Source organism: Podarcis melisellensis (genome assembly GCF_964234715.1).
Source record: "Podarcis melisellensis genome assembly, chromosome: 11".
Lineage (NCBI taxonomy): Eukaryota > Metazoa > Chordata > Lepidosauria > Squamata > Lacertidae > Podarcis > Podarcis melisellensis.
The window spans coordinates 48640008-48667834 of NC_138543.1; the positions used below are offsets into that span (position 1 = coordinate 48640008).

The 27827-nt window shown below is 43.4% G+C and overlaps 1 protein-coding gene and 1 long non-coding RNA gene across 10 annotated transcripts in view; one reads left to right on the forward strand and one right to left on the reverse strand.

Moving 5' to 3' along the window:
- Positions 1-2509, forward strand: part of LOC309380224 — a 76481-nt gene extending 73972 nt beyond the window's left edge. The window contains exon 4 of the long non-coding RNA XR_014172731.1: positions 2318-2509. This is a non-coding gene — a long non-coding RNA (uncharacterized lncRNA). The remainder of the gene's footprint in view (positions 1-2317) is intronic.
- NEDD4L (NEDD4 like E3 ubiquitin protein ligase) overlaps positions 1-27827 on the reverse strand; it is a 269669-nt gene that overhangs the window by 29876 nt on the left and 211966 nt on the right. For 3 of the 9 annotated variants that reach the window (XM_081929590.1, XM_081929593.1, XM_081929585.1), the window contains 10 exons: positions 25836-25974; positions 24110-24286; positions 21403-21477; positions 19421-19480; positions 13976-14107; positions 11351-11470; positions 7408-7608; positions 4294-4371; positions 2662-2716; positions 2516-2572 (listed from right to left, as the gene is read on the reverse strand). In XM_081929590.1, the coding sequence (XP_081785716.1) occupies positions 2516-2572; positions 2662-2716; positions 4294-4371; positions 7408-7608; positions 11351-11470; positions 13976-14107; positions 19421-19480; positions 21403-21477; positions 24110-24286; positions 25836-25974 (1094 nt within the window). The remainder of the gene's footprint in view (positions 1-2515; positions 2573-2661; positions 2717-4293; positions 4372-7407; positions 7609-11350; positions 11471-13975; positions 14108-19420; positions 19481-21402; positions 21478-24109; positions 24287-25835; positions 25975-27827) is intronic. The other 6 variants (XM_081929591.1, XM_081929586.1, XM_081929592.1 and 3 more) reach the window with 4 other exon arrangements.

Here is a 27827-nt window from a genome sequence, read left to right on the forward strand (position 1 = left end):
AACTTTCACTATCTAACACACGTTAAATGATAACAGAACACAAGTGCAGTTTTAGGCTCTCAGAAACAATATACCCTTTGGCAGCGCACAAACACACAAAATTAGGGGGTGGGAATCATGGCAGAACTCTTAAAATAACTTGACCATAGAGCTCACAGATACGGCTTCTTTAAGCATAAATGTATGTTTTTTAAAATTATTATTATTATTATTATTATTATTATTATTATTATTATTATTATTATTATTATTTTATTTATACCCTGCCCATCTGGCTTGGTTTCCCCAGCCACTCTGGACGGCCCCCAACAGTAATATTTATTTATTTATTTATTTATTTATTTATTTATTTGCAAAAGAAATCACTGCACAACGGTGTGGTTGGAAACATACACTATACGAACACGGCAACGTTTTCTGCACTGCTGGACCTTTCAAAAACCGAGGACAGCTTTATCAGAGAGAAACTGCAAATGGCTCAATTTCTGCCCTTTGCCGGTTGGTAAAGTAGGCAGAGTTGCTTGAAATCATGATGCAAGCAAAGAAGGGCTTTGACTGAAATAAATATCCTCGTTTGTTTGCTTTTAAAAAAGATGTATCTTGGAAGTTTGGCAGCTACAATTTTGTGGAGGAGGGGGGAGAGAGCCTTAAAAGCCCTTCATGGTTTGAACGAATTTGGAAATGTCTGAGAATAACAGGTCATCTGCTAAGCCAGTGGTGTCCAAACTTTTTTCAAAAGGGCCAGATTTGATGAAGTGAAGGGCCGTGAGAGCCGACCAAAGTTGTTGACCTTTTTTTAGGGTTTTACCCCAGGGAATAAACTGTCACAGATTAAACCGACTGGTGGCCCAGATTAAGCCTTTGGACATGCCTGTGTTAAGCAGTAGCTCGTGGTATTTTGTGTATGTGTGCCCCAGGACAAACTATGGAGCCTGGTTCTAGCAGGAGAAATGCCACAGCCATCAGAGCCAATACTCTTGCTTCAGCCAGTACAGAACTCTTCTTCCTTGGAGGTTTTTAAGCAGAGGTTGGATGGACATCTGCCATGGACATTTTAGCTGAGATTCTTTGCATTGCAAAGGGTTGGATTAGATGATCCTTGGGATCCCATTTCAACTCTACAAATTCCATGATTCCATGGCACAGCTGCATATGCATGTGGCTTACTTAAGGGACCATAGGTATGAAGTAGCCTCCTAGGAACTTCCAACACTCATAAGGAATAATAGAATCATGGAACTGTAGAGCTGGAAGGGGTCATTGAATGTAGCCCAGCTCAGGCAACGCAGGAATATTATGCTCAACATGGGAGTGAGTTGGTTTTAAAGCCTTGGCAACGGCAAGTGACCATTTCATCACCCTGTACCCAGATTTTGATGCTTGGGGTACCATGTTTGTGATGGGAGATTTAAAATCTATTCCTGGGGCTGCCACAAAAAGCAGCTATTTGGGATTGAGATTGGCAACAAATCAATGCTTAGGATGCAGTGTACCCCAAGCTTCAACACTGAAGACATATTATACTGGAACAGGTGGAAGATAATACACAGAATTAAGGGGTAACTGGCGACTTTAAGCTTCAGTTTCTTAGTTAAATACGGGTGTTCTCTCCCCCCCCACACAAATGGGCCAATCTAGTTCTGAAAGTGTATGAATTCTATTCCTTATACTAAAGCCACGATACTACTTAAAAGCTATTCATGCACTTGCAAAATATTTAAGCTACTTTACCCAAGCAGTTTAATTGAGAATAAAAACCTGCCACCATACAACTACCGATATTTCTAGTGGTTAATTCTATGGAGTTCCAAGGAAAACATAGAACACAACAATGTCGCATTGATTTTTTTTAAAACAAAAGTTAATTTTACAAGTTCAATACTACTTTCTTCCGTTTTCCTTTTTTTTTAAATCTCAAGAAGATATTTAATGAGCAATATGTATTCATGAAGATATAAAGAGAGAAAAAAATCACAAACACTCCCAGCGGAAGAACAAATTATTTCTGTTGCCACTTGATAGTCAAAACACAACAAAGACCCACACACTTGTTCAGAGGTGCTGTAATAGGACAGGGTCTACAATGAAACACCATTTACACTGGAACTTCAAGGAACAGAAGTGTAGAGAGATTAACAGGGAGAGTGCAAGATTAACATGCCACAAATAGAAAATAAGGTCAGAACTGGCGTTGCCCCAAGACCTTCTTTGAGTAATTTGTGGGGGGGAAGATTCTATTGAAAATTTCTTCCACTGCCTACATAGACAGACTCGTGGCTACATCATTTTTTTTTCTCATCTTATTTTCTATTCCTAGAGTGTGCTTTCGTTTATTAATAAGTGCATATAAGCCATGGGATCCATCCACAACACCAAAAAATAAAAAATTAAAAAAAATCCAAAGAATTTCAACAAAAACAACCACAAAGAAGAAATGTTAATGCTTCACAAGAGCAAATAGGGACAAAGCTTGATGAGCCAATTAAAAGCAAGCTTTTGGTGAATTATACAGTACCGTAGGAAGGCACTAATTCTCGGGTATGAATGTCGCCACATATCAACACCTGGCTTCCTAAATGAAGAGTAAAATTACAAAGCTTTCACTTCAATATTGATTACCTCCCTTCATCTACTTGCTGTAGAACCTGAGTGCCTACTTACTATGGTCTATATAAAACGTTCTTCCATCCAAATGTATCCTTTCCTCCCAACCAGGCTGTAATTAAAGAACAAAAATAAACAAATAAACAAAACAACATCAGCAGGAGAATTAATATTTATTGATGTACTAATGCGCACTTATTTCAAGCAGGCAAACCTATCTTCTTCTCCCTTTAAGAACGCTCCACGTTGGTATATACAGTTCTGAGGTTTGGTTTTGCATTCTGAGCCATGTGCGATCCAAGGAGCGCATGGCTCTCCTGCACACAATGGGTACCACTTACTCCAGGGAAGGGAACCAGATTGCGCATACCAAATGGTGATATGTGGATCTGGTTCTTTGCCATCAAACCAACGGACAGGGAGAACGTCGAAGCCAAACGGAAGCTGCTTTCGTTCCTGGAGAATGATTGGATTCTAGTTCTGGACAGAGGATGTTCCCAACAACAAAGGCTCCATTGCCAGAGTTGAGAAAGACAGAGAGGGTGTGCGCTGCAACCTGAAGGTTCCAGATTCGGCCCCTGGCTTCTCTACTCTCAGGGAGCAGGGCTCAGAAATGCTTCTGATGTGGGAGGGCTGCTTGCCGTCAGAACTGACAGTACAGTCGTACCTCGGAAATCAAACAGAATCCGTTCCGGAAGTCCATTTGACTTCTGAAACGTTTGACTTCTGATTGGCTGCAGGAAGCTCCTGCAGCCAATCGGAAGCCGCGGAAGCCTCGTCGGACGTTCGGCTTCCAAAAGAACATTCGAAAACAGGAACACTCACTTCTGGTTCTCAACCGTTCAGGAGCCGGAACGTTCGACTCCCAAGGCGTTCGGGAGCCGAGGTACGACTGTATGGGGCTAAGGATAAACCCACAGTCTCTGTGTTAAGGCAGCTTCTTAGAATAGTTTTATTCTTAGCCTTTAGAATAGGGGCACGTACAAATGGAACACAACACAGCTTTCCCCAGGAGGTAAACATAATATGTGTGTTGGGGTGGGGGAAGAGACCGCTGAGAGCAACAAAATCGGTTCACTTGTTTCTTATTACTAGAATGCAAACCAGTGGCATCTTTCTACAATCCTACAAATTGTCTGCCTCTCAGGGGACAGTCTGAAATGCAAAGTTGTCATTTACTCGTGTAAATTAAAGCCACGAAGCAGACTCTCTGTTCACGCTGCAGAAAAGAATCCAGCCATTAAGCTGGATTTGAGAAGGCCTATGAAAGAACAGGGGGAGAATAATATGTATATATATACATATCTCCGTTGGCAGGCTGAGAATGTATTATGAAATGAGTCATATTCCCTAATGATGATATTTGCAAGTCTTTCCTCTCTTTAAAGCCTAACTGCTTTGGATTTGGTAGCAACCATCCGGAATCCAGAGACCGTGCAGTGATTTAACCTTCAGCGAAGGCTACGTTTGTCCTTTCATATGCCACAGCTAAATGGGCAGGCATCGCAGCCAAGCAGTCAAGTGACTGGACACTTCAAAAGTGCTGTTAGAAAGACTCTGGGGGACACGTTTTTGTTCACAGTAAAGCAGCAGGAACAACAGACACAACCACCACCACACACAGATCTATCCACACATGCAGCAAGCGTCTAGATCAAACTGTACAAACATGTGAAAGTGGATACTTACAGGAAGGGGACCTAAGTCGTTAGGGTTTAAAGCAGCTTTTGAACGCAGGTGGACTGGGAATTTCAGCCGCGGATCTTCCTGTAATTACAAGCAAGTTGCTGTAAGAACACCATAGCTTGGATCTGCACGCACATGCAATTCCTATTTACACCTTTAATTGGGCCTCTCCTATCAAAGCCATTTCTTCACTAATTCTTTGATTCCAAGAAGAAGTAGTCACTTTGTACACTGAACCTTGCAACCCACTATTGCATTTGTGGTGTAACACAAACCACGTACGCAACCATTTTGAAGGAATGTTTTCATTAGGAGTGCATAGTTCAAATGAGCAGATGCAAACCATTTTCAACAGTAACTTGTACAACTGTTTTAGCTTCTCCCCCCCTCCCGTGAAAATAGCATTCCTTATAGCTGATTAGCAAATTGCATGCTGAACTTTCAAGCAACCTATTAAATAATGTACAGTGGTACCTCGGGTTACATACGCTTCAGGTTATATACGCTTCAGGTTATGGACTCCGCTAACCCAGAAATAGTACCTCAGGTTAAGAACTTTGCTTCAGGATGAGAACAGAAATCGTGCGGCAGCAACAGGAGGCCCCATTAGCTAAAGTGGTGCTTCAGGTTAAGAACAGTTTCAGGTTAAGTACGGACCTCTGGAATGAATTAAGTACGTAACCAGAGGTACCACTGTAATGGGCTTCGTTCAAACCTTTTAGCTAGAAATCTCACACCTGGCTTTCGGTATATCTCTAAGGGCTGCAACCCTAAACCTACTTAGCTGGCAGTAAGCCCCAATGAATTTATGACCAGACAGGATTTCAGGCTATTAAAACCTACAGGGTTGTGTGCAGCTGGGCAGAGGTTAGCAGTTTATTTTTTGCTATGCAGTTTCACTCTGTCTCAATTATTCTGGAGATGGCCAGATATGCAGGCTGATATTGCAGCACCTTTTTTTTTATTTATTTCCTGTGTCTGGAGGAGCCCGGGAGGCTGAACGTGAGGCAGAAGGATTGGGAGAGTTGCTATCGGTGAGCATTTACAATGTTTAGCTCCTTAGGGAAAGGACATGTGTGTGTGTGTGTGTGTGTGTGTGTGTGTGTGTGTGTGTGTATGTATGTGTATATATATATATATATATGCTTTCGTAGATTTTCACGGGTACAGGAATGCAGGTTTTGGTGTCCTCGGGTGTCTTCCCGTGTAAAAGTTGGGGTGTCTAGGCGACGTTTCGACGAGGTCTCACTCGTCATCTTCAGGCTGGTACTTTCGGCTTCTTGTTACTGGAACAGAGCAGGATCTCAGTGTTTGAGTTCCTATAAATACTGTTGAGGGGGTGTGGTGTATAGCCTCCAATGTTCTGGGCAGAGAGGAAGTTCCCAGGCTAGTGTGCCTTTTCTTCTTTTGTTCCTTAATTACTTGAGGGATATCTTGAGTGATTTCTTGAGTGATATCCTGAGTACCACTTAGGTGGGTCATTAGGTGTGGATTAGTTGCTAAAGTCTTTGTGTCTTGACCTCTTGAACTTTGTGAGGAGTTTTTCTGAGAAGATGGCTGTACTGCACTTAGTTGTGCTCTGGCTTGGCTTCGTGTATAGGGGCGAGCTGTGGTTTTGTGGCCTGTGTCAGCCAGATCTGTGTAGGGATTGCAGGGGGGTGCAGCATCCGGAGGTGCCACCATGGTTTGGCTACTGGATGGTGTCTGTAATTTATCTGTGGAGAGGGTCTGGGTTTGGGTCTGGTGTGGTTGATTGGTGATAGCGTTCTGTGTGCCTCTGGATCTGGTGTCAGTTTTTGTGGGGAGGGCTAATTTCCAGATGTCTGGCAAGCGGGATGTGTCGTCACGCTTGTTCATGTTGTGAGGGTGTTTCTCTATCTCGATGGCTTCCATGATTATTCTCTTGTGGTGATGTTCCATGTTAAAGAGCAATTTGGAATCTGCAAAATTAATTTCGTGTCCTGTTTCTTTCATGTGTTGGAAAAGAGAGGAAGTTTTTTCTTCTTTTTTGACGGCATTCTTGTGTTCTGCGATACGTGCATTTATTCGTCTGTTTGTTTGTCCAATGTACGTGGCTGGGCAGACTTTGCAGGGTATTTCATAGACCCCTTGGTTTTCCAACTGGATTTTATCCTTGGGGTTTCTGAGGATATTGGCTATTTTTTGGTTGGTGCAAAAGGCTGTTTTGATATTGTGTTTATGGAGGATTTTGCTAATTTTATCTGTAGTGCCCTTGATATAAGGAAGGAGGGCCATGCCATTGTTTTCTTCTGTGTCTTGGTTTTTGGGGGGTGTTTCTTTTTGGATTAGCTTCGTAACCCTGTTTTGCTGGTATCCATTGGCAATTAACACATTTGAGAGATTCTGTAACTCAGTTGTCAAGTGGTCTTTGTCAGCCAGGCGTTTGGTTCTGGAGATGAGAGTCTTGGCTACGGAGTTTATTTGTGCAGGGTGGTGGTGTGATTGTGCATGTAAGTAGCGGTTGGTGTGTGTTTTTTTCCGGTAGATAGTGTGTCCTAGGGAGCCATCAGGTTTTTTGTAGATTAGGACGTCAAGGAAGGGAAGTTGGTTGTTGGCTTCTATTTCCATAGTGAATTGTATTTTGGGGTGTAGGCTGTTGAGATGTGTGAGGAAGCTATCCAGTTTTTCCTTCCCGTGTGGCCAAATTACAATATATATATATATATTCTGAAATGCCAAGTACCGTGGCTTAGCAACAATAATAATAATTGACTGGTGAAGTTGGAGAAACTGGCTATTTTCGGCACAGAGCATACAATATAGGGCTATAGGGCAAAAGCTTTGAAGCATAATGTGCGTCCGCTGAGCTGCTGCTAAGAAGGAGGAGAGCATAATATTTAAAGTACCATGGAGTAGCTTATCAGAAGAAAAAAAAAAACATTACAGGCTGAAATGATAGCTCAAAAAAGAAACAAGTGTAGAAGCCACCTGTAGACTACCCTCTATTGAATTCTCATGAAATTTATTGTGGTATCTCCCCACTCCCTGCCGCTTCCACCCCAACTTTCACATGTTTTCTGGTCTCTGTTGCTAACCCCTGTACACACACCCCCGGTCCCCCGCAAAAGAGATGCACACATTTGGAATTCCTCTTACCCATGTAGTGGTCTTTGTGTTGTGATCGATAAAGAAAGGTCTGCCATTGGGTGCTATTCGCATCTCCCAGCCAGGAGGTAAGAAGCTTTGCGTCAACTTATGCTGTGGTTTTGGAGAATTGTAGGGAGAAGGCTGTGGAGATTGCGGGTTGGAAAGGGTGTCCTTCACAGCTCTTCGCACGGGAGAGTCCTTGATCAGCCCCTGTGGGAAGAAGCAGCGGTAAGAATCAAGGCGGTCATCTTATACTGTGAAAGATGCCAGGTTAATTTATTATTATTATTCATTATTACATTTCTATCCCACTTCGAAGGAGCTGACGGTGGCACGCACTGTTTTCTGCCTCTCCATTTAATCCTCACAACAGCCCTGTTCAGTAGGTTAGGACAGGGGGCGGCAACCTAAGGCCCATGGGCCACAAAAGGCCCACAGGGGCCGTTCAACCGGTCCACGAGCTGCCTCCAAACCATGTCGCCCGCTCGGCGAGTCCCCGCGCGCTGCGTTAAACAGGTGCGGGGACTCCTTTCCGTGGCACCGGAAATCGCATCTGCGCAGACGCCAGAAATCGCAGGCACGCGCACTCACACTCATGTGATCTGGCCCATGGAGGGATCTCCTGTAGAGTGAACCGTCCCAGGCGAGGTAAACCTGGGTTAGGCTAAGAGACTGGCCTCAAGGTTACCCAGTGGACTTTTATGTCGCTCAGTGGGGATTTGAACCCAGGTCTCGCAGGTTCTAGTCCAGTGCACTAACCACTACACCACAGAGATCTTCACTTGGGATAAAAGGATTAAAAGCACATAATCATCGTCCCCATTGCCTGGAAATCAGCCATTATTCCTTGTCTAATGCACTTTAAACATGTGGATGCGCAATAAGCACACACACACACACACACACACAAAGTTATTATTGTGGTTAGGCTGAAACAGATGCAGAAGGCAGTGCAAGCCCTGAATCTCACCTCTGAGGGCATACCCTTTCGGGAAGCGGGTGAGGAGAAACCCAAAACTCCTACCACCCACCACAATGCAATCTCATCACCCCAAAATCCGCAGCATAGGTATTTCAATGCACTAGAGCAGTGATGGCCAAACTTGGCCCTCCAGCTGTTCTGGGACTACAACTCCCATCATCCCTGGGTAAGAGGACCAGTGGTCAGGGATGATGGGAACTGTAGTCCCAAAACAGCTGGAGGGCCAAGTTTGGCCATCACTGCACTACAGCAACAGCCTGCCTTTTCTTACCAAGTATAACGCCACAATTTTAACTAAACGCTCAGAAACCACAGCATGAAAAGGAAAATAAAAGCAATGGTTTATCTTTAAGGAAAAAGGGAGCAGGAACGAAACTGAGGAGAGGAGTTCATTCCGGCCATTTTTCCTTCCTTCCTTCCTTCCTTCCTTCCTTATTTGACTTCTTACTTGCTGTCCACCATAAGGCCCCAAAAGTGGGTTGCAGCAATGAAATATGCAATTATAAAACAAACGGAGCAATTACAACCCTAAAACAAGAAAAGCGCAAAAACAAATAAAAGCAATTCCATATATAAAACAATTAAAACAAAAACAAAAAAACCCTTCCTGATCTTATCACTGGGCCATTCAAATATAAGTTACACTTTGCTGGGCAACAAACAATGTGATGAGGAAGAGAGAGGAGCTAAACTTTCACATTAAGACACAGACTGCATGCAGACAAGAAGTACATTGGAGTGGGTGCAGAATATGAGGAGAAATTAGGGGGCTGGACATGAAGATCCCAGGCAGTGCCCCACCTAGGCTGACCAAACCCACACCTTCTTGAGCTGTCTGCTTTGGGTGCCTTGCCCTGATCTGAGAGTATGTATGTAAAATGAGGACTCGCACGCATCATTCGTCGGGTGCACACAGCATGCGTGCGCATGGATGTGGTAGCACAGGGAAGCATAATGTGCACAGCTGTTCGAAGCTGGCAGCAGTGGGCCATTTCTTGGTGGCGAGGGTTTTGAACATTGGCCTCCCAGCCTCCTTAGGCAAAGAAGTGGCAAAAAGGGATTCACAATCTGAATCCTTCTTGCCATAAAATGCTGGCAATGAGAAATCTCAGTTGCGTGTTTTCAAAGTAAGGAAGCAGCTGTGCCTTCAACTACTCATTATCTTTGTAAACAAGGTTGCATATGCCGGCCTCATTTGTGTGCACGTCTTGTTGTTCACTGAAAGGGCAGAACTGGGTGGTAAAGCACCTGATTTGCACACAGAAGGTTTTAGGTTCAATCCCTGCCACCTCCAGGGATTGGACTAGGAATGTCTGAAACCCCAGAGGACTGAGAAGTACTGACAATATTGAACCTCCTAGGAGGGTTCACATGACTCCCTCAGGCACTCCAGGCACAGGGTGTGTCCGACAATCTGATTGCTATTGGGGTAAGGTAAAGGTAAAGGGACCCCTGACCGTTAGGTCCAGTTGCGGACGACTCTGGGGTTGCAGCGCTCATCTCGCTTTACTGGCTGAGGGAGCCAGCGTACAGCTTATGGGTCATGTGGCCAGCATGACATAGCTGCTTCTGGCGAACCAGAGCAGCGCACGGAAATGCCGTTCACCTTGCTGCCAGAGCGGTACCTATTTATCTACTTGCACTGGTGTGCTTTCGAACTGCTAGGTTGGCAGGAGCTGGGACCGAGCAACGGGAGCTCACCCCGTCATGGGGATTTGAACCACCAACCTTCTGATTGGTAAGCCCTAGGCTCTGTGGTTTAACCCACAGCGCCAAATAAGGGGTCTGTCTAGTGTTCAAAGTGTGCACAGGTATGTTTGCTATGCCCGCTTTTCACACTAATCAACACACTCTGAGCTGTGATATTTAAATATGTGGTGCATTGAGAATGTGACTTCGTGTAATTGCAAATATTGTTACTTCTGATTTCAACCTTTCAGTATTTCATCCACTGTGATTATTAATCCGTGCAAAGTTGTCACACTCAGTTGCTAAAAACTTAACTTGCAGTGCTTTCCTCCTCCCCAGCTGTCACTTACAGTACAGAAATCATGAATATTTTCCCCAACAGCTAAATGAGAAATACAAAATGTATTCACTTGCTTTGATTCTGTAGCTGGCTATTTTTTTCTGATGTGCACCTATGGTTTTTGAGCAAATACTTCATAAATAAATTACTTCTTAGAAAAGCAGCAGTATGTGAAAGTCCAAAAACAGAAAGCAGCAGGAGATCCGAAAGTTGGGCCAATCTGAATGGGGAGAGGGGTTGCATGTGGTTCATCAAATGAGTTTTTTTCACAATATACTGCTTTTTATTATTATAAAGGGGTATCTTTGTATTATCTCAAAAGAATTAATTTCAACGGGGAAATTACTTCCCTTCACCAGAAATGTTTTCAGCAATGCAGAGACTGAATAGAATTATATCACATTGAAAGTGCCTAGATTTTCTGACCATTGAGCACAAAAATAAATGTTTGGCAGTGAACAACAATATCTACTTTACAACCAAAAGCTCATGTTCATAGAACAAACTGAACTGAAGGATTTATATTCAAATGCAAAACAGAAAATAAGAGTCAAATTGAAAAGTTACATTCATAACTCAATCTACATGCCCTTGCTTTGTTGACTGAAACAACCAAAAAAAGAAGCAAATTAAAATAAACAATCTGAATATTTCTTAAGTGATGATCCTATAAGATTTGAAATAAAAATAGGAACATGTCTACTATGTTCAGCATAAGAACTGGTCAGAACAGCAACGTGTAAATGCACAAAATAAAGACAGAGGAGAAAAATAACCTGTAAGACGCAAATGTAATTTTTTTGAGGCACAAAGGAGTTTTTGCAAAAGACTGACAAGTGGACTGGAAAACTGGAAGTTAAAGTAAGGAATAACAACAAGATAGAGAGGATGGGAATCCAGGAGGAAGGGAAGGCTTGGGAATTGAAGATAGCACTTCTCACCTCAAGTGGTGCAGATAATGTTACTGTGGGAGTACTGAGGCTACGAGGCCGTCTGATCTGAGGCTCACTTAGGTGGTTGTTACTGTTTGATGTTGACCCAGTCGCACCATCCTCAGCAAGCTATTTCAGAGGCAAACACAGGTTAGCTACATGTTATGACCTTCCTCGCCAAAAGACGAGCCATTTCACGATCAAACAATTTCCAAACATTCGTGCTGGTCGGTGAATTATTAAATAACTTTTTCAGCAATAACATTCCTGCCTAGAGGGGGGGAAATGATCACACCTGGAACAATTTCTGCCATGCTGTCAAAATCCTGCATTTCAATTACATTCTAAATGTTTAGGAGTACCTTTTTTTTTTTTTTTGGAAGAGTGAAGGCTTTTATAACTATTATATCAAACCAATGTGGGTGAGGCATTTAGACAGCTCAAATTATGGGGCGATGGGGGATGAGGAAGGGAGAAAAAAGCCCAGCCCTCTTAGTCACTGTGTAGTCACTTAGGCTACAATTTGTGTGCACGAGATCTAAAATCCAGGGGTTGGGAGGGGGTCTGTTTGTGGATTTAAGGCCTCTACTACCTCTTCCTTCATAATGCACGCACTAGGTTTACCCATTATTCCTTTCCCTCATTTTTTTTTTAATATAGTATAGCACTAAAGGTAAAGGGACCCCTGACCATTAGGTCCAGTCGTGGCCAACTCTGGGGTTGCGGCGCTCATCTCACTTTATTGGCCGAGGGAGCCGGCGTACAGCTTCCAGGTCATGTGGCCAGCATGACTAAGCCGCTTCTGGCAAACCAGAGCAGCGCACGGAAACACCATTTACCTTCCCGCTGGAGCTGTACCTATTGATCTACTTGCACTTTGACATGCTTTCAAACTGCTATGTTGGCAGGAGCAGGGACCGAGCAACGGGAGCTCACACCGTAGCGGGGATTTGAACCGCCGACCTTCTGATCGACAAGTCCTAGGCTCTGTGGTTTAACCCACAGAGCTACCCACGTCCCTTATAGTATAGCACTAGGACCAGTTTATTTATTAGTATGAAACAGGTACATAAGCCCTACTAGCTAATGCTTCTTCATGTACCACATTTACTGTAGCTTGGCTACTTGCATCCAAAAGGTTCCCTAAGCAGGATAACTTTTGGCTGCCCAAGATTATATTTTTGCTCAAGTTAAGTTCAACATTGGCTTCTCTCGATGCAGTCATTTCACCTCCCCATTCCACCACAGCACCCGACCTCTAAGAGTAGCAGAAAAGAAGAAGTCCCGGAGAATTCCCTTGATCCTCTTTGCTATTGCAAAAAGCACCCAGGGCCTTTGCAGGGTGAGCAGATGAATGAGTGGCAGGCATGAAAAAGGGCTGGTTCTTCACGGTTGGAACAGACAGCTGCTACAGTCACCCAGAGGCTCATTCGCAGCTTCCTGCTTGGACCAGTCTCCTGATGTATGAATGGCACCAAGCTCTTAGAAAAACACTCAGTGATACAACTCCCACCAGCTAGTTAAGGTGGGAGTTGCATCACTGCTTATTCTCTGCGCCTGCTTCTTTACATAACCCGCTTACTGCTGCTCCATGTTTCTGCCTGGTTTTGAATGTTATCTTCTGGCCATGGTCAGCTCATGTACAATTTCACTTGCTTCCTTGGCTGATCACTTATAACACTGGTGTTAACAGTGGTTACAGTTAACCAGCTTCCCCTTAAGTCAGGATCTGAAACCCACTTCAAATTGTAGCTTTAATGGGGTATACCGGTTAGTCTTTTACAGACCCTCCAAGTGTCCCTATTTTCCAGGAACAGCCCTGGATTTACAGAAGCTGCCCCGGTTTCTGAACTGTGCCTGGAATTTTCCGCTTTTCCTTAGGATACCCCTATTTCCATTGGAGAAATGTTGGAGGGTATGGAGGTGTCCGACCCCCCCAGCCACTTAAAGGCAGCCCTATATAAGAGTGGCTGGGGCCGCCCAGTCACATGGGTGGGGCATAAATAGCAATAATAATAATAATAATAATAATAATAATAATAATAGAATAGGATGTCCCAGTTTTCATTAAAGAAATGTTGGAGGCTATGTTAGCATTGTGAGGGAAAGGGGAGAAATTGCTCCAAGGAAAGTAAGAGCTGCACTGAAGACCCACTGCGTTCTTCGGGATCGGTTCCACTTTGTTAAAATGCAGGTAACTTTTTGTCTTCAACAAGCAAAAACGTTGAGTGCTCTTGCTGCAGTTTGAGAACCACAGCTTCATTTAGGCAAGCAGGAACAGAGAATTTTGCTCTTCTTCACCTAGTGACAATATTGCCCATTGCCGCCTTGCGATGACCCAGTCCTGCCGCCCCCTCCCCCCAAGTGAAGATGTTATTAAGCGGATGAAGGGTGGACATGTGTCACAATGCGCACCTCCCGGGTTTGATGCATATTGAAACTGGCACTGGTCTGCGCCAAACAGAGCAGATCTTGCTTTAGTCAATGCATGTCTCCTCAGCTAAAACCAATTACTTCCCCAGAAATTGCCCTCCCCCACGCCTATAGCTGTCATTCTGAAATTTGACACGGCCACGGAATGGAAACACTCTATAAAACATTCTGTCGCTTTTCTCTGGATAGCAAGTTCCGTACCTGCATGATAGGACGAGTCCAAGTTGTGGTTCGATTGTTATGATTGACATAGTAAGTACGACCCTTAGCATCTTTCCTCTCTTCCCAGCCCGAAGGTAAGCCCGGTGTAGTATGTACATAGGCCACTGATGGCTGTTTATGCAAGAAATTACCATAGTGTTACTATGTGACAGCGGGTCATTCGTACAAACAACATTTGCAGCAGCAGTACAACCAGGAAGTGTGTGTCGGCACAGCACCTCCCTCCTAGGAGGCAGGCTCACGTTCAGATACACAAGGGTTCATTTCCATCCTCTGGAGCATGGGTCACAAAAGTGACAAGAAAATTGCAATGTGCTGAAACCAAGAGGGATACAAACATTGTCCAGCTTGAGAGAAGCGTATTGCACTTTATCCTCGCTGAAGATACTGTTTGTTCATGAAAGACAGGCAACAGGAAGAGCGGAAGAGTATAAAAAGACTTAGCAGAATCAAACCGCACTGCCAGGAGCACCGAGAAGAAAATGATTTTACTCCCATTAACCAGCATTCCTTCAAATAACGCACAATTGTTTGTTTCCCTAGCTAGCTGAAATAAGTCAGCAGAAACAGGAGGGTTGTCAAACCTTTTGTGGCTTGTGGGCAATATTTGTTTTGCTGGGTCACCGGCTGTGCAGCCTTGAATCCAAATATGTTGGTTAATAATGAAACAGACTTTCAGACATGTCACCATCCATTGTATAATATATATGGGGTTTACAAATATTTGAGCTTTGTATTCTTGTTTTTATGTCTTTCTTCCATGAAGCTCCCTTGCCTCCACTTTTTATTCTCAAAACAACCTTCTGAGATAGGTGAAGACCAGGGTTTCCCAAACTGGGTGTCTGTTTTTGGACTACAGTTCCCATCATCCCTGACCACTGGTCCTGCTAGCTTGGGATGATGGGAGTTGTAGTCCAATGACAGCTGGAGACCCAAGCTTGGGAAACACTGGGTTAGACTGAGAGTCACCCCATGAACTTATTTGGACTTGGGTCTTCCCAGGTTTAGTTTGGTACTCTAATCACTATAGACACACTGGCTCAGTGGCAGATCACCTGCTTTGCATGCAGAAGGACCCAGGTTCAATCCTTGGCATCTCTGGGTAGTGTTGGAGAAGTCTCCTACCTGAAGCCCTAGACAGCTGCTAGCAGTCAGTGTATGCAATATGGTTTGAGTCCACATAAGGCAACTTCCTATGTCCTCAAGTGGTTTCTATGTTCCTTCTTAAGGCCAAGGCTTCTTGCAGGCACCTGTTCTGCTGCTTGCAAACTCAGGCAGAAATATTGACACTGCAAGCCACCTCCTAATCACCTGCTAACAACTGCCGAGCCCTACTTTGGTCTCTGAGGTTTCATAGGAAACTCCCCCCATTTGTCAAGGTGTTCCTCATAACTAATGAACATAGAATGTGAGATCCCCTGGTTGCAATACAATAAAGGTAACGCAAGACAGGAAAACCAGGTATGCCAAATCAGGCCAGAGTGCAAACAATGTAGGTTTCACTGTTTATGAACTTTCCCCCTATATTCACAAAGGAATGTATCTGTATACACACAGTCACTGAAGGTCAAACTATGCATTACGTTTAATATGTGGCAGTGGTTTCTTACTCAAATGTAAGCAGCTGGGATCTGGATCAGAGCCCCAGCCACAACACCAGGAACTAAACCAAGTCTCCATGGCAGCTAGAAACAGTGAAAAAGCTCTCCTTGTTACAAAGGCAAGGTGTTTTTTGGGGGTTTTTTTGGTTTACTGTAAATGGAGTGAGAATTTCAGAGATGGTCACAGTTGGGGAAGAAACTGCTATACATCAGTAACAACCTACGTGGATTAAAGTCTGCGCTCTTTCTGTGGAAGTAAAAATAAAACCACACATTCAGGAAGCTGAAGCAAGAATTGATCGTGGGTGCTGATGAACATTTATATGTTATCCGGAACAGTTTCAGATGGAATTGTGGGTACAGATTTGAAAATTGTTTTGAATTTTGTTTTGTTTAAAGAAGGTGAGAGGTACGGTAACTCTTGCTCTGAAAAACGTGGTGCTTTTTAAAAAATGCATGTTATGAGAATGATGATTAATTAATGATGACTAGAGAGGAAAAATATGGAAACACCAGAAAGGACTGCTCAGCAGTCTCTATATCTCTACACACACACATATATATAAAAGAAACCAAGCAGTCTTGTGTGAAATCCTCTTAAGAGCTAAGAAATACTTTATGCTCATCACAGTTTGGTACACTCTCCCTTTTCTGCACATCCTTTTGCTCTAAAAATGTCTCCACTGATTTAAAGTTGAGGGGAAACTAATATTAAATGTACAAAACGGGATGGGGCCTGTCTCCGAAGGGATCTTGTGGTAGTGGAAGGGCAAGTCTTAACGTTGTGCAACAGGGGATCCAACACGCCAGCTTTGCTAGCGGAAGCTTGTTGTGCAACCGGATTGTGCAATGCATCACACAATCAAAGTTACCAGCAACCTGCTAATGCGTTCTCTTGTGGAACAACTTTCTACTAGTATTCTGGCAGTGAAATAATTACGCTGCTAAGTGGGTTGGATACAACCCGAAATAATTTAGGAGATTGTGGGCTGTATCCAACGAAGCACATTCCGCTTACGCAATGGGGCGGTCCCCTTCTTCTGGGCAGCCCTCTCTTTGAGGGGTTTGTCCAGTTTTAGTCTGGATTCAGATAAAGACTCCTAAGAAGGTGGAGCAGGGGTCTTGAAGTTGCCCGTCAAAACAAAACACCCAGACAGCACACTCAACAGGCACTCAGCCTTCCTCTTTATTACTGTACTTATATATAAATTATAGTAATTATTTCTATATGTGCATTAAAAAAATGCAAATTAGCACAAGCAATTATTATTATTTTTTGAAATCTGGGGTGTGTGATGCATTTCTTTTTCCCCCTAGCAGTGCTTAAGTGGCCCATGTGAAAAGTTAGTAAGGTCTCAATATGAATGTCAACAGAGACAGGGAATAATGCAATTGCCTAGGAATAAAAAGTTATCTCTTGCTATTCAAGTACAGTCATACCTTGGGTTACGAACGCTGTGGGTTGCGCGTTTTTGGGTTGCGGACAGCACTGAACCTGGAAGTACTGGAACGGGTTACTTCCGGGTTTCGGCACTCGCGCATGCGGAGGAGCGCAAAATAACGTTACACGCATGCGCAGAAGCACCGAATTGCATCACGCGCGTGTGCAGACGTGGCACTGCAGGTTGCGAATGTGCCTCCTGCATGGATCATGTTCACAACCCGAGGTATGACTGTAACTAGATTTCCTTTATGGGCTATATCAATTTTTAAACTTATGATCCACAAAGATTAAAATAAATAAAGCCGTGCTTTATGGCAATGGATTGAAGAATGAGTGCCAATACTCTAGACTGCCCAGTATAATTTTTAACATGCTTTTGCATCACAAAGCTTTCTCCAAAAAATGAACAACTAGAACCTCCGTCGACTTCTGCTGTCCTTTATAGATTTTTGTATTGTTTTCAGATTAGTACCACTGCCAATGCTAAGAGTATTAATTAAAACCACTATGCTTAAAATGCCCAAAGGACTTGTAGCCAAGTTGGGCAGCCACTGATGATGGCATTGCTGTACCTCCCCCCCCCCTTTTGGCACTCTGGTAAGTGCTGGACAGCTGCTGTTATAATAGCCCACAATACCCTGAATTAATGCTATTTCACTGTAGGAGTACCTCTGCTCCCTTTTCCTGCTCCTATATAAGCCTGTCCATTCATGCAGAAATGAAATTGCTTTGAGGACCTCATGCTGTGAGTCTCTTCAAACCTAGAACCAGTCTGCTGTTAAGCCCCATACAGAGTGTATGTAAAAAGCAGCTAAAGGACCTCTGGAAGGTTAAGTCCAGCTGAATTTGACTATGGGGTGCAACACTCCCCTCTGCTTTCAGGCCAAGGGAGCCGCTGTTTCTCCACAGACAACTTTCCAGGTCATGTGGCCAGCAGGACTAAACTGCTTCTGGTGCAACAGAACACCGTGATGAGTGCCAGGGCGCATGGAAACGCCATTTACCTTCCTGCCAGAGCGGTACCTATTTATCTACTTGCACTGGTGTACTTTCGAACTGCTAGGTTGGCAGGAACTGGGACAGAGTAATGGGAGCTCACCCCGCCGTGGGGATTCGAACTGCCGACCTTCCAATCGGCAAGCCCAAGAGGCTCGGTGGTTTAGACCACAGTGCCACCTGCTCCTTTTTACCTTTAGCGTGTATGTAGGTGGAATTGGTTGTGGTCATTCATGCTTTCTGCTTACTGGTTGGGCTTATATCCTCCCTGCCTACCCCCTGGAATTTTCCAGTCACTTGGGTTATGGAGGAGGGGGCCTGGCAAAGGACCCTGTACTGTGTTTTCCCTCTGATTTGTTGTTTTGTTTTGACTGTCTCCTATGCCCATCACCAATGGCATCCCTATTTAGACTGGTCCAAATGGAGAGAATTCACAGGTGGGCATTCCAATAAAATTAAGTCAAAATTGCAGCAAGTATTTCCCTTTTGGGGATCGTGGAGATAAACACTTTGCTCCTAGTTCTTAAAAATTCCTGCACCTACACAAATTTCTCCTTCCTCCCCCCCCCCTCCTCTTTCGGTAAGAAAAGAAGCTGGGAAGCAACCTTTCAAGAAATAAAAATACATTGGAATAAACTTCAAAGGCCAGGTTCAAAATGATGAACAAGAAGGGTGCGGGGTAGGAAAAATGGTGCCTATAATATTGTGGGTTGTTTTTGATGTGGGGCTTTATAATTTGAACTGTATCAGTTTATATTAAAATTATATTATAATTTTACTGTATGGTGTCTATGTAGCTGAAAGGTAAGGTGTGTGTGTGTGTGTGTGTGTATAAAATATTCCCTCACTGAGAGCTGAGCTTACAGGGAACTAGGCAGAGGTCCTTCTCGGTAGCTGAACCCACCCTGTGGAACGCCCTCACATCAGATGTCAAGGAACAACTTTATTAACAACTATCTGACTTTAAGAAGACATCTGAAGGCAGCCCTTTTTAGGGAAGTTTTTAATGTCTGATGTTTTACCATGTTTTTAATATTCTGTTGGGAGCCACCCAGAGTGGCTGGGGGAACCCCAGTCAGATGAACAGCATAAGAAACTGAAGGACTGGGGAGAAGAAGTCTGTTTTCTGTTCACCCACAATTTACGCCGCGAGTGCTGGGAAAAGGTGATCTATCTCACAAAAGAGGCACAACAAGGAAAGTTGACATCTGTACACCCTGAAGCCAAAGAGTTACATGCACAGATGGGGGGAAAAAAATGAATAGCCCACAAAAGACCTAAAAAGCTAACATTCTGGAGAGAAGCCAGGAGAAGAGAAAAGAACAGGACAGAGTCTGGGCTTATAGGAAGAGGATATATTTGGCTTGATAAAGGCATGATTACCGTTGACTCTTCACCTCCAGTGACAGTTGAAGAACGAACTCTCCTAGATGGGACGCTCGGCTGTTAAATAACAATTGTTACAATTAAGGGGTGGTCGGGAACGGAGGTCACAGATGATGTGCATGTCTTCCGGAAGAAACAAAAGCCCATTTTAAAATACCGTATCAACTTTAAAGGTGAGGAAAAAAGCTATCAGTCCCTGATAATGAAAGGAAAATGGCGGTCACTTATTACAGCAGATATGAGGTGTCGGCCTGAAACAACCAGGACTTGGATCCAAAATGCTTCTGTTTTCATTTCCACCTAGAGATGACTTCATAATTCGACCGCAGCTCCAGAACAATATTATACTATTGGATTCCACACAAGCATAACTATGTGTACACTTGCACCCAAAGCACTTGGGTACTTGAAGCAGCAAATAAGGCAATGTGTCGAACATTGCTCTAGTGTAGGAAAATTAAATCTATTCCTTTTCTACAGGCAGGAACACAAAGAAATGATCTAAGCCAAGAATCCGAGACACCTCAAGATTAAATAAAAGTCCCGTCCCCTGCATCAGTGAGAGCAAAGGCTTAATTCAAGCTGAAAATGAAGAAATGGGTCTTCAGTTAATTATACCGCCCCACCAGGAAAGGAAAGGGCAAGTATCTGCAAACGGAGGTGCAGTGGGCAGGGGAAGAAGAGAAGAGAGCTTAATCGCTAAGAGAAGAAAGCAACAGCAAGGTTTTCCAGAGGGGTTTGACCACATTTTTAAAATTTCTGTTTTCTTCCATTGGGACACTGTTCAGTTTAATTGACATTTGAAAGAAAAAGAATTCACTATGAGAATTCATTCTTGTCCATGCATTCTGCTACATAGAACGATCTAGTGTTATCTCAAATGTATTCTCATGCAGACCAGCTCCTTCTGACACGAAGAGAAACTGGAAAAAGTTCTCCTGTGGTGTTATGATTAATTATTTTCATTATTAATTATTTCGGAGAGCTGTTTTAGGTATGCCTGACATGGACATGCAACATAATCCTAGGCATGTTCATGTTGAGTAGAAGTTATAGAGTTCTCTGGACTATAGCTGAAAAGAATACTACTTGGAAAGGAAAGGAGGTTAAACAGAAACAGGAAAACTGCAAAACAGTTAGTATGCAAAGCAAACAAAAGACAATTTTCCAGGAATTTTTGGCACCTTTCCCCGTTTTCCCCTCATGCAATTTCAATGTATACATAAATTACCCCACAATGACATGGATCATAAAATTATGATGCCTGATTGATATATAAACATTAGGTCTCCATAGCATGTACTTAAAGAAACAAACCCAATGCACAATCCTAGTTACATTTACTCAGAAGTAAATCCCACTGAGTAAGAGGGCTTACTCCCAAGGTAAGCATAGAAAGGACTGCAAGCCTTAGACTGCAATCCTAAACACACTTACTAGAAAGGAAACCCCATTAAATTATGTGATTTTTCTGAGTAAGCATGGTTAGGGGTAGACCTGTAAATTACTAATCCGGTGTTTTCAAGTTTTATTTATGTGGCCTCTCCTTCAAACGCATCTTCAATGTATCTTCACATACCTAGCACTCATCCTGCCACAGATTATGTGCACCACAACCATACAGCTGTGTGGCCTGTTCTATGCCTGCTCATATCCATTCTTGAGAAATATCCATGCTAAATCCCAGGATGCCTGAAAACTGGTTCAGATCATCTGGTCAAGAAGTATCTTGACCAACACCATGCAGTTTCATTCCATCTTCTCCAACCTGCACTGAGAACACTCCCTTCTCCAGGATCTAGGCTTCCTACCGTTCTTAAGAGGGTTTAAGAAAGTTTGTAGCAGTCGATATATAACTGGGGTCACAGCTGAAATGATTTCCACAAGAGAAGGTACCACAGACTCACGCAAATCAAAAATACAAAACTGCATTAGAAAAAAGAGAGGTAGGAAAAAACCATTACGAAAATCCTGCTTACCAGTGATAAATGGGATTGTTCGGCAACTGCATCAGTCACACTGCAAGATCTTAACCTTGCAGAAGGATCTCTCTGCTGAAGGAAAAAGGACACACTGAATTATTAAATGTACACTGGCATTTTTCCCTCGACTCAAAATCAATTAGATTCACTTTCTGATATTGTATTCTCCTTTCCTCCACCCTCTGAAGTTCGATCACCAGAAATGAAACCCCCCCTTCTGCTGACCAACTTCAAGAAAGCTGACTTTTCTGAATATCAAGCTGAAAAATATTCCAGCAACATTAATATACTGTTGGGAGAGACTAATGGGAGGCTGGAAGATAACTAGAGCATTTGTTGGGATATCTGTTCTGGATGCTCTTCAACAAAAATGCGATGAGTGAAGAAGATGAGGGGAAATATGGAAAAACTTGGGTGACTCTTCTAAAGAGAAGGCTTTATTTATCTTCATCTGCCTCTATCAGAAAGTAAAATGGAGTAATATCCATATACCTTTCAGGGCGGTGTGAAGATTACCAATGGACATGAAGTATTTTGAACACCCTAGTGTCTTGCAAGGCTCCCACTGCAACTTGGGTCTAGGCATCTGGCCTGGTATTTAGACCTCTGGTGTGCCTTGGGGAGCAGCGTCCCAAAACACAAGGAATGGTGGGGTTTCGAAGGGCTGCCTTGGAGAGCTGTGGCCAAATCCTGGAAACCTGAGCAGGTGTGGGGAACCTCAGGGCCAGGGGGCCAAATGCAACCTCTCCATCCAGCCCTTGTGACTTTCAACCAGCCCTGTTCTGTGTCCTCCTTGAGCGCCTTTCCCTGGCTAGAATCTGCACTTGCATTGTGATAACACCTCTTGCATCTCTGGATGGAAAGGTGCAGGAGTAGAAATCTCTGGTTTTTGCCACGGCTGGAATGCCACCCAATGTAGAGAGCTAGAACTCTAAGCTCTGTGTTGCCCTTTCTGCCTTTTTGCTTTTGGTCTCCACCTTCCACCGGCATGTAGCCCTGGAAGGCTGCCCAGAAGAAAATGCAACCCTTGGGCCGATAAAGGTTCGCCACCCTTGGCTCCTCCATCGTCTCCTAGGGCAGACGGATGCCAAGAACCCTTGGCCGAGGAATCGGCACCACTTGAAACATTCTAGATGCCTCTATTTCCCAAGCCAGCTTTCCCTATCAAAGAGGGTCTGCTTCAATATTGTTTGCAGAGCTGGAGAGTTTCAGTGCAGCAGCTCCTGCCACATATAGTTCTCCTCTTCTCTTGTTCCCTGTCGTAGCAGAAGACAGGATTGGTGGGGAGGAAGACAGGATGGTCCCCTCTTAATGTGCTTTAGGGTGCTCCAAGCTTGCATATTGATGGGACTAGCAATGCTAGGACGCTCCCTGAAAAGTCCAAGAGGTATTGGGAAAGACTGTTTGCAATGCTTGTGTAACTGTAGAGTTGCATCTCCATACCAACACTCCTGTGGTAGACATCTGTCAGTACATTTTGGAGAAGGTTTCTTACATGCGAATGTTATAATGGATGGGGTTATTTCAGCCGGGTTGTCTGTTGCTCAAAAATCATTAAGCCACTTTTACAGGATTGTTAGGTTCATGTGAGAACCAGATCACATGATCAGCAGGAACAGAAAAATGCATGATAGGCTTATCACATATCCAGGTGCCCCCATTTGATGGGACACAGAATTGACTTGATTAGGAGAACAGCTTGTAAATGATTCACACCTTGCAACAGCCACAGTGATCATGCAAGAAATGTATTATGCAAACCCAATAGTATTTCACTTACGTACAATATCAGAAATGGTTATATTCATATAGAGAAAGTGCTTTCAGCTAACTGCTTCTGATATTGTAACAGCCCCTTAACAGAATCATGTACAGAAATGGTCATTTCAACAGGACTTAATCATGCACCGGTATTAAGGTAATCCAAGTTTTCCTTTGTATCTGAACCCAATAAGCACATCTGGTGAAAATTTCAAAGTTATTCATAAATGAAACCTTCCTATATTTAGCTTCCTTATCTCCTGAACAATGAAAGGCAAGCTGATAAGATGTCCCATTAAACTATGATATGCAATATTTGAAATTGCTTCCTTTAAATAAATAGATAACCTAGCAGTACCCTTATCCACAGTCACTGATACTGTCGCCCTGCCAATATTCATCGTTGACCATTAAATGCAATTGCTGAGTTATGGGAACAGATGCTAAACTCCTAACACGTTGGGACATTGCTCCCAATCAAAAATTATCAACTTATATCCACTGAATACTTGACCCAACAAAGTCCAGGCTATAACTGTTGTAATTTATCAGAAAAAAATACTGAAAGTAACACATAAATAAAAGACAACTGCGATAGTCCAATTCTAAATATATTTTCTCAGAAGTCCATTAGATCCAGCAGGATTTGCTTCCATATTCAGTTTTCATGCTAAGGATTGCAGCTGAACATTTACTGATTCAATGGGACTTGCACCCCAGTAAATATTCAGAATAGTGCAACCCTGCTGTATTGTAAAGCAGTCCGATTTTAATTAAAGAGCGCACATATTTGCGTGCTCTTGTGTAGAAGGCAGCAGCTCTTTGGAAAACTGATTATCTTAATCTCCGAGTGCAAAACATTTCTAGCATTTGCAAGAATTTCAGCAGTCAGAATGGACGGCAGGATACATAAGATAGCAGCGTACACATTGAGGTTACTTACAATCATAGAAGAGAGTTGTTCCCCATTTGAATCTGGAGTGATCTGAAGTCTTCTGTTCAGTTCATCGGACAGCTCCTGAGGACTGGTCCGAGAGATGGGCGATGAAGGCGGAGGTGGCAAGGACAGGCTTAAGGAATCGCTGCTTGCATTAACCTCTTCTGAAATAGTTTCCCAGGGCTGACGGAAAGGATAGAATCCACGGTGAATATGCAAAACTGCAACCTTCCCTGCCATACGTCCCAACGCAACCATTCCACACAACGTGAACACCGTCTTAGCTGGGCTGCTTATCGAATGAACTTAAGAGAACCAATATGTACTTTAAAAGTCTCCCGAAAACGTGATTAGCATTTGATAATCAGCTTTGCTCTTAACATACTGTACTATGGATACGAGAGGGAGCTGGGGAGGGTGAAACTGGCAGGTAGCGGAAGTGCAATCGCGAAATTTCAGAAGCACTGGGTTTTCAAAAGGGAAAGGAAGTGCAGTTATAGAAAACATGCAAGTTCCTCTACATCTCCGTAAGCGGGAATGCAGGCAGTGGGGTGGGGTCCTTGCTTGTGTTTTATTGACTGACCTGGGAATAACTGCAGCATCAACTTTTTCTTTAAGGCACAGAGGTGGTGTTTCCCATACAATATATTATTTAGTGACTGTAAAACATGCTGTAAGTCCACCCACCAGGCTCCCTTGCTGTTTATGTCATTTACCCATTGGAACAATTGCCAGCTATTCCTGATTTGAGGCCAAACCCTCAAGGTCATATTGTGAGCCCCCACCTCAAAGGAATTCAAGTTATCAAAATCAAACTATCGAGGCACAAAGCAGATTACACACAAGGACCCAAGTTTACATCAAGTCAAGAAAGAAGACTCCAATAGCCAGAAATCAGAAGCCTGGAAGCTGAATTTTGCAAAAGTGATGCCATTAATTTTTTTTTTTAAATTGCAAGCATTATTTGATCTAATAAAAACAAATTTTAATTAAAGTAAACTTCCCTTCCACTCAGTAAAAGTGGCAATGGTTTTCTCAGTTTGTGCCTTCCACCACCCACTCTTTCCATCTTCTGGATTAAACTATTGGCTAAATGAATATTTGACAGTTGGTGGGTGTTGGTGGAAGACGTGGGACATTTAAGGTGCCTTCTGGACCAAATTAAGACAATAAAACCACAATCTCCCATTGTGAATCCTCTGGATATTTACCAAGAAGCAAATCCCAACGAGTTCAATAGGGCTTACACCACCACAGTAAATGGTGCATACCAGCTTTTCTCACCCTCGGGTCCCCAGATGTTGTTAGACTACAACTCTCATCACCCCTAGCTAGCCAGACCAAGGCTGAGAAAGACTGGCCTATACCAGGCATAGGCAAACTCAGCCCTCCAGATGTTTTGGGACTACAACTCCCATGATCCCTAGCTAACAGCACCAGTGGTCAGGGATGATGGGAATTGTAGTCCCAAAGCATCTGGCCTATAGGAACATCCAAGTCTTATTCAGCTGTTCTATTGCTCAGTTGCATTTACTAACTAAGGAAGGTCACTGGGAAACAATAATATACTAACAAAGGACAACACAAGGCTTCACACAATAGGCTGAAGGAACTTATGTTTTCCCCTCATAAATCTCCCACACTGTACCTTTCTAATCTTGCCTTTAACACACATTCTGTAAAATCACGTAGAGCGCCAAACTGAAAAGCCAGTTTTAAGTCCAGCATGTACCTCAGGTGCTTCTCCACCCTCCAAGGGTGGTACCTCTGGGTCCAAATCCTCGCTAATGTGCCTCCTGGATCGAAACCTCCGGTGAGCCGCCTCTTGGTTTATTTGCCTGATGTTGTTGTCGGATTCGGATGCCACATCCCTGAAATGTTAGGTTGACAAAAGAGTAATGAGTTAGGTCGGAGGAGGAGGCAAGTATGAGCACTGCAAGTGGCAGCACACCTAAATTAGCACCAAATTTAAAAGCAAAATTTCGGGGCCTATAAAGTCCACTCTGTGCATCTCCTATCACAGCTAGTGATGAATCCCTAGGTCTCTTGCAAGCCAGATTAAAGTGAGATCATTCTGTACTCCAAAGCAAAGAAAGCCCGCAGCCAGTCTCAAGCAGTCAACTTCATTAAGGGCAAATTTCAGTTCTTGCCATAGGAACAGAGTCCAGCCTGAAGCATGTACGGTATTTAAAGCACAGTACATTACTGGGTAGGGAGTAAGTAGAAATTAGCTCTTGTATGTTAAAAGTTAATTTCTACTTAACCAGTCTAGTAGTGTCCATTGTCTCAGCAGCTTTCCAGGGTCTCAGGAAGAGGTTGTATGTTAGAACTCTTGTATGTTAAAAGTGGAGGGACACGGGTGGCGCTGTGGGTTAAACCACAGAGCCTAGGGCTTGCCGATCAGAAGGTTGGCGGTTTGAGTCCCCGAGACGGGGTGAGCTCCCATTGCTCGGTCCCTGCTCCTGCCAACCTAGCAGTTTGAAAGCACGTCAAAGTGCAAGTAGATAAATAGGTACCACTCCGACGGGAAGATAAATGGAGTTTTTGTGTGCTGCTCTGGTTTGCCAGAAGTGGCTTAGTCATGCTGGCCACATGACCCGGAAGCTGTACGCCAGCTCCCTCGGCCAATAAAGCGAGATGAGCGCTGCAACCCCAGAGTTGGCCACGACTGGACCTCATGGTCAGGGGTCCCTTTACCTTTACTTTATGTTAAAAGTATTGATCTTTGAGAGAGGAGACTCCACTATCAAGCATACTCTGTAGAACAGCTTTACCACTTCATATCAAGAAGCATAAAATTCCAACACTCTTGTTCATATTCAGAAAACAAAACTCTTTTGAGTTTCATAAATCAACTTTCCCATCTTATCGAAAAAAGGAGCTGGTGTTTCAACAATCTGATTCTCAAAATAAGTCATCAAAATAAGGATTACTTGCAGCGTCAAAAGACAATACAACAAGGGAGGTTGGAGCTAGAGAGTACATGACCGAAATTACGGCTATAAATCCAAAGGAAAAACAAACATCCAACTTGCAATATTTATGTCGCAGTGGAAAGAAAACGTAGCTGCTTGTCAAAAAGCGAAATGCAACTGGATGTTAAACTAATGCCTGGTGTCAGTACAGCTGATACCCCCATTCAATTATGCATGGCATTTGAAGTTAAGCTTTTCATATTTTTAGAAGGGTAATTCTAAGAAACGCTCAAAAAATTTCTCAGCGGTGAACATGAAAAGCACTCCCATCACCAAGGTAAGAAGATTACATAAATTACATGTGTATATAATTCAGTGAAACACTGGGGGTGGGGAGAACTAACTGTGACATCGCTTAAGCTTAATGAGACCATTTTGTTTTCCACATCTGGTAAAAAATACTCCGACCAGGGGGTATCAACCTTTTAAGGGCTGTAGGGACATTTGGACATTTGGAGCAAGCGTTGGCCCTGCCATCTCCTTTAGTCCCTTTCTCTCCCCCCCGCCCTGGATTTCTGCTCACCCACCTAAAGAGAAAAGGCAGGAGCAAGCACACTTTCCCAAGGGATGTGCATAAAACCCAGATCCAGTAAAATTACATAAATTCCAAGGCTTAGCTTAAGCTGAAAGAGCAAGTGGGAAAGAGCATCACTCTTTCAACTTCCTGCTTCAGCTCTACATAATTATCAAGGGTGAAAAGGGTATAAACCAGGAGTCAGCAAACTTTTTCAAACCTTGTGGGTTTCAAA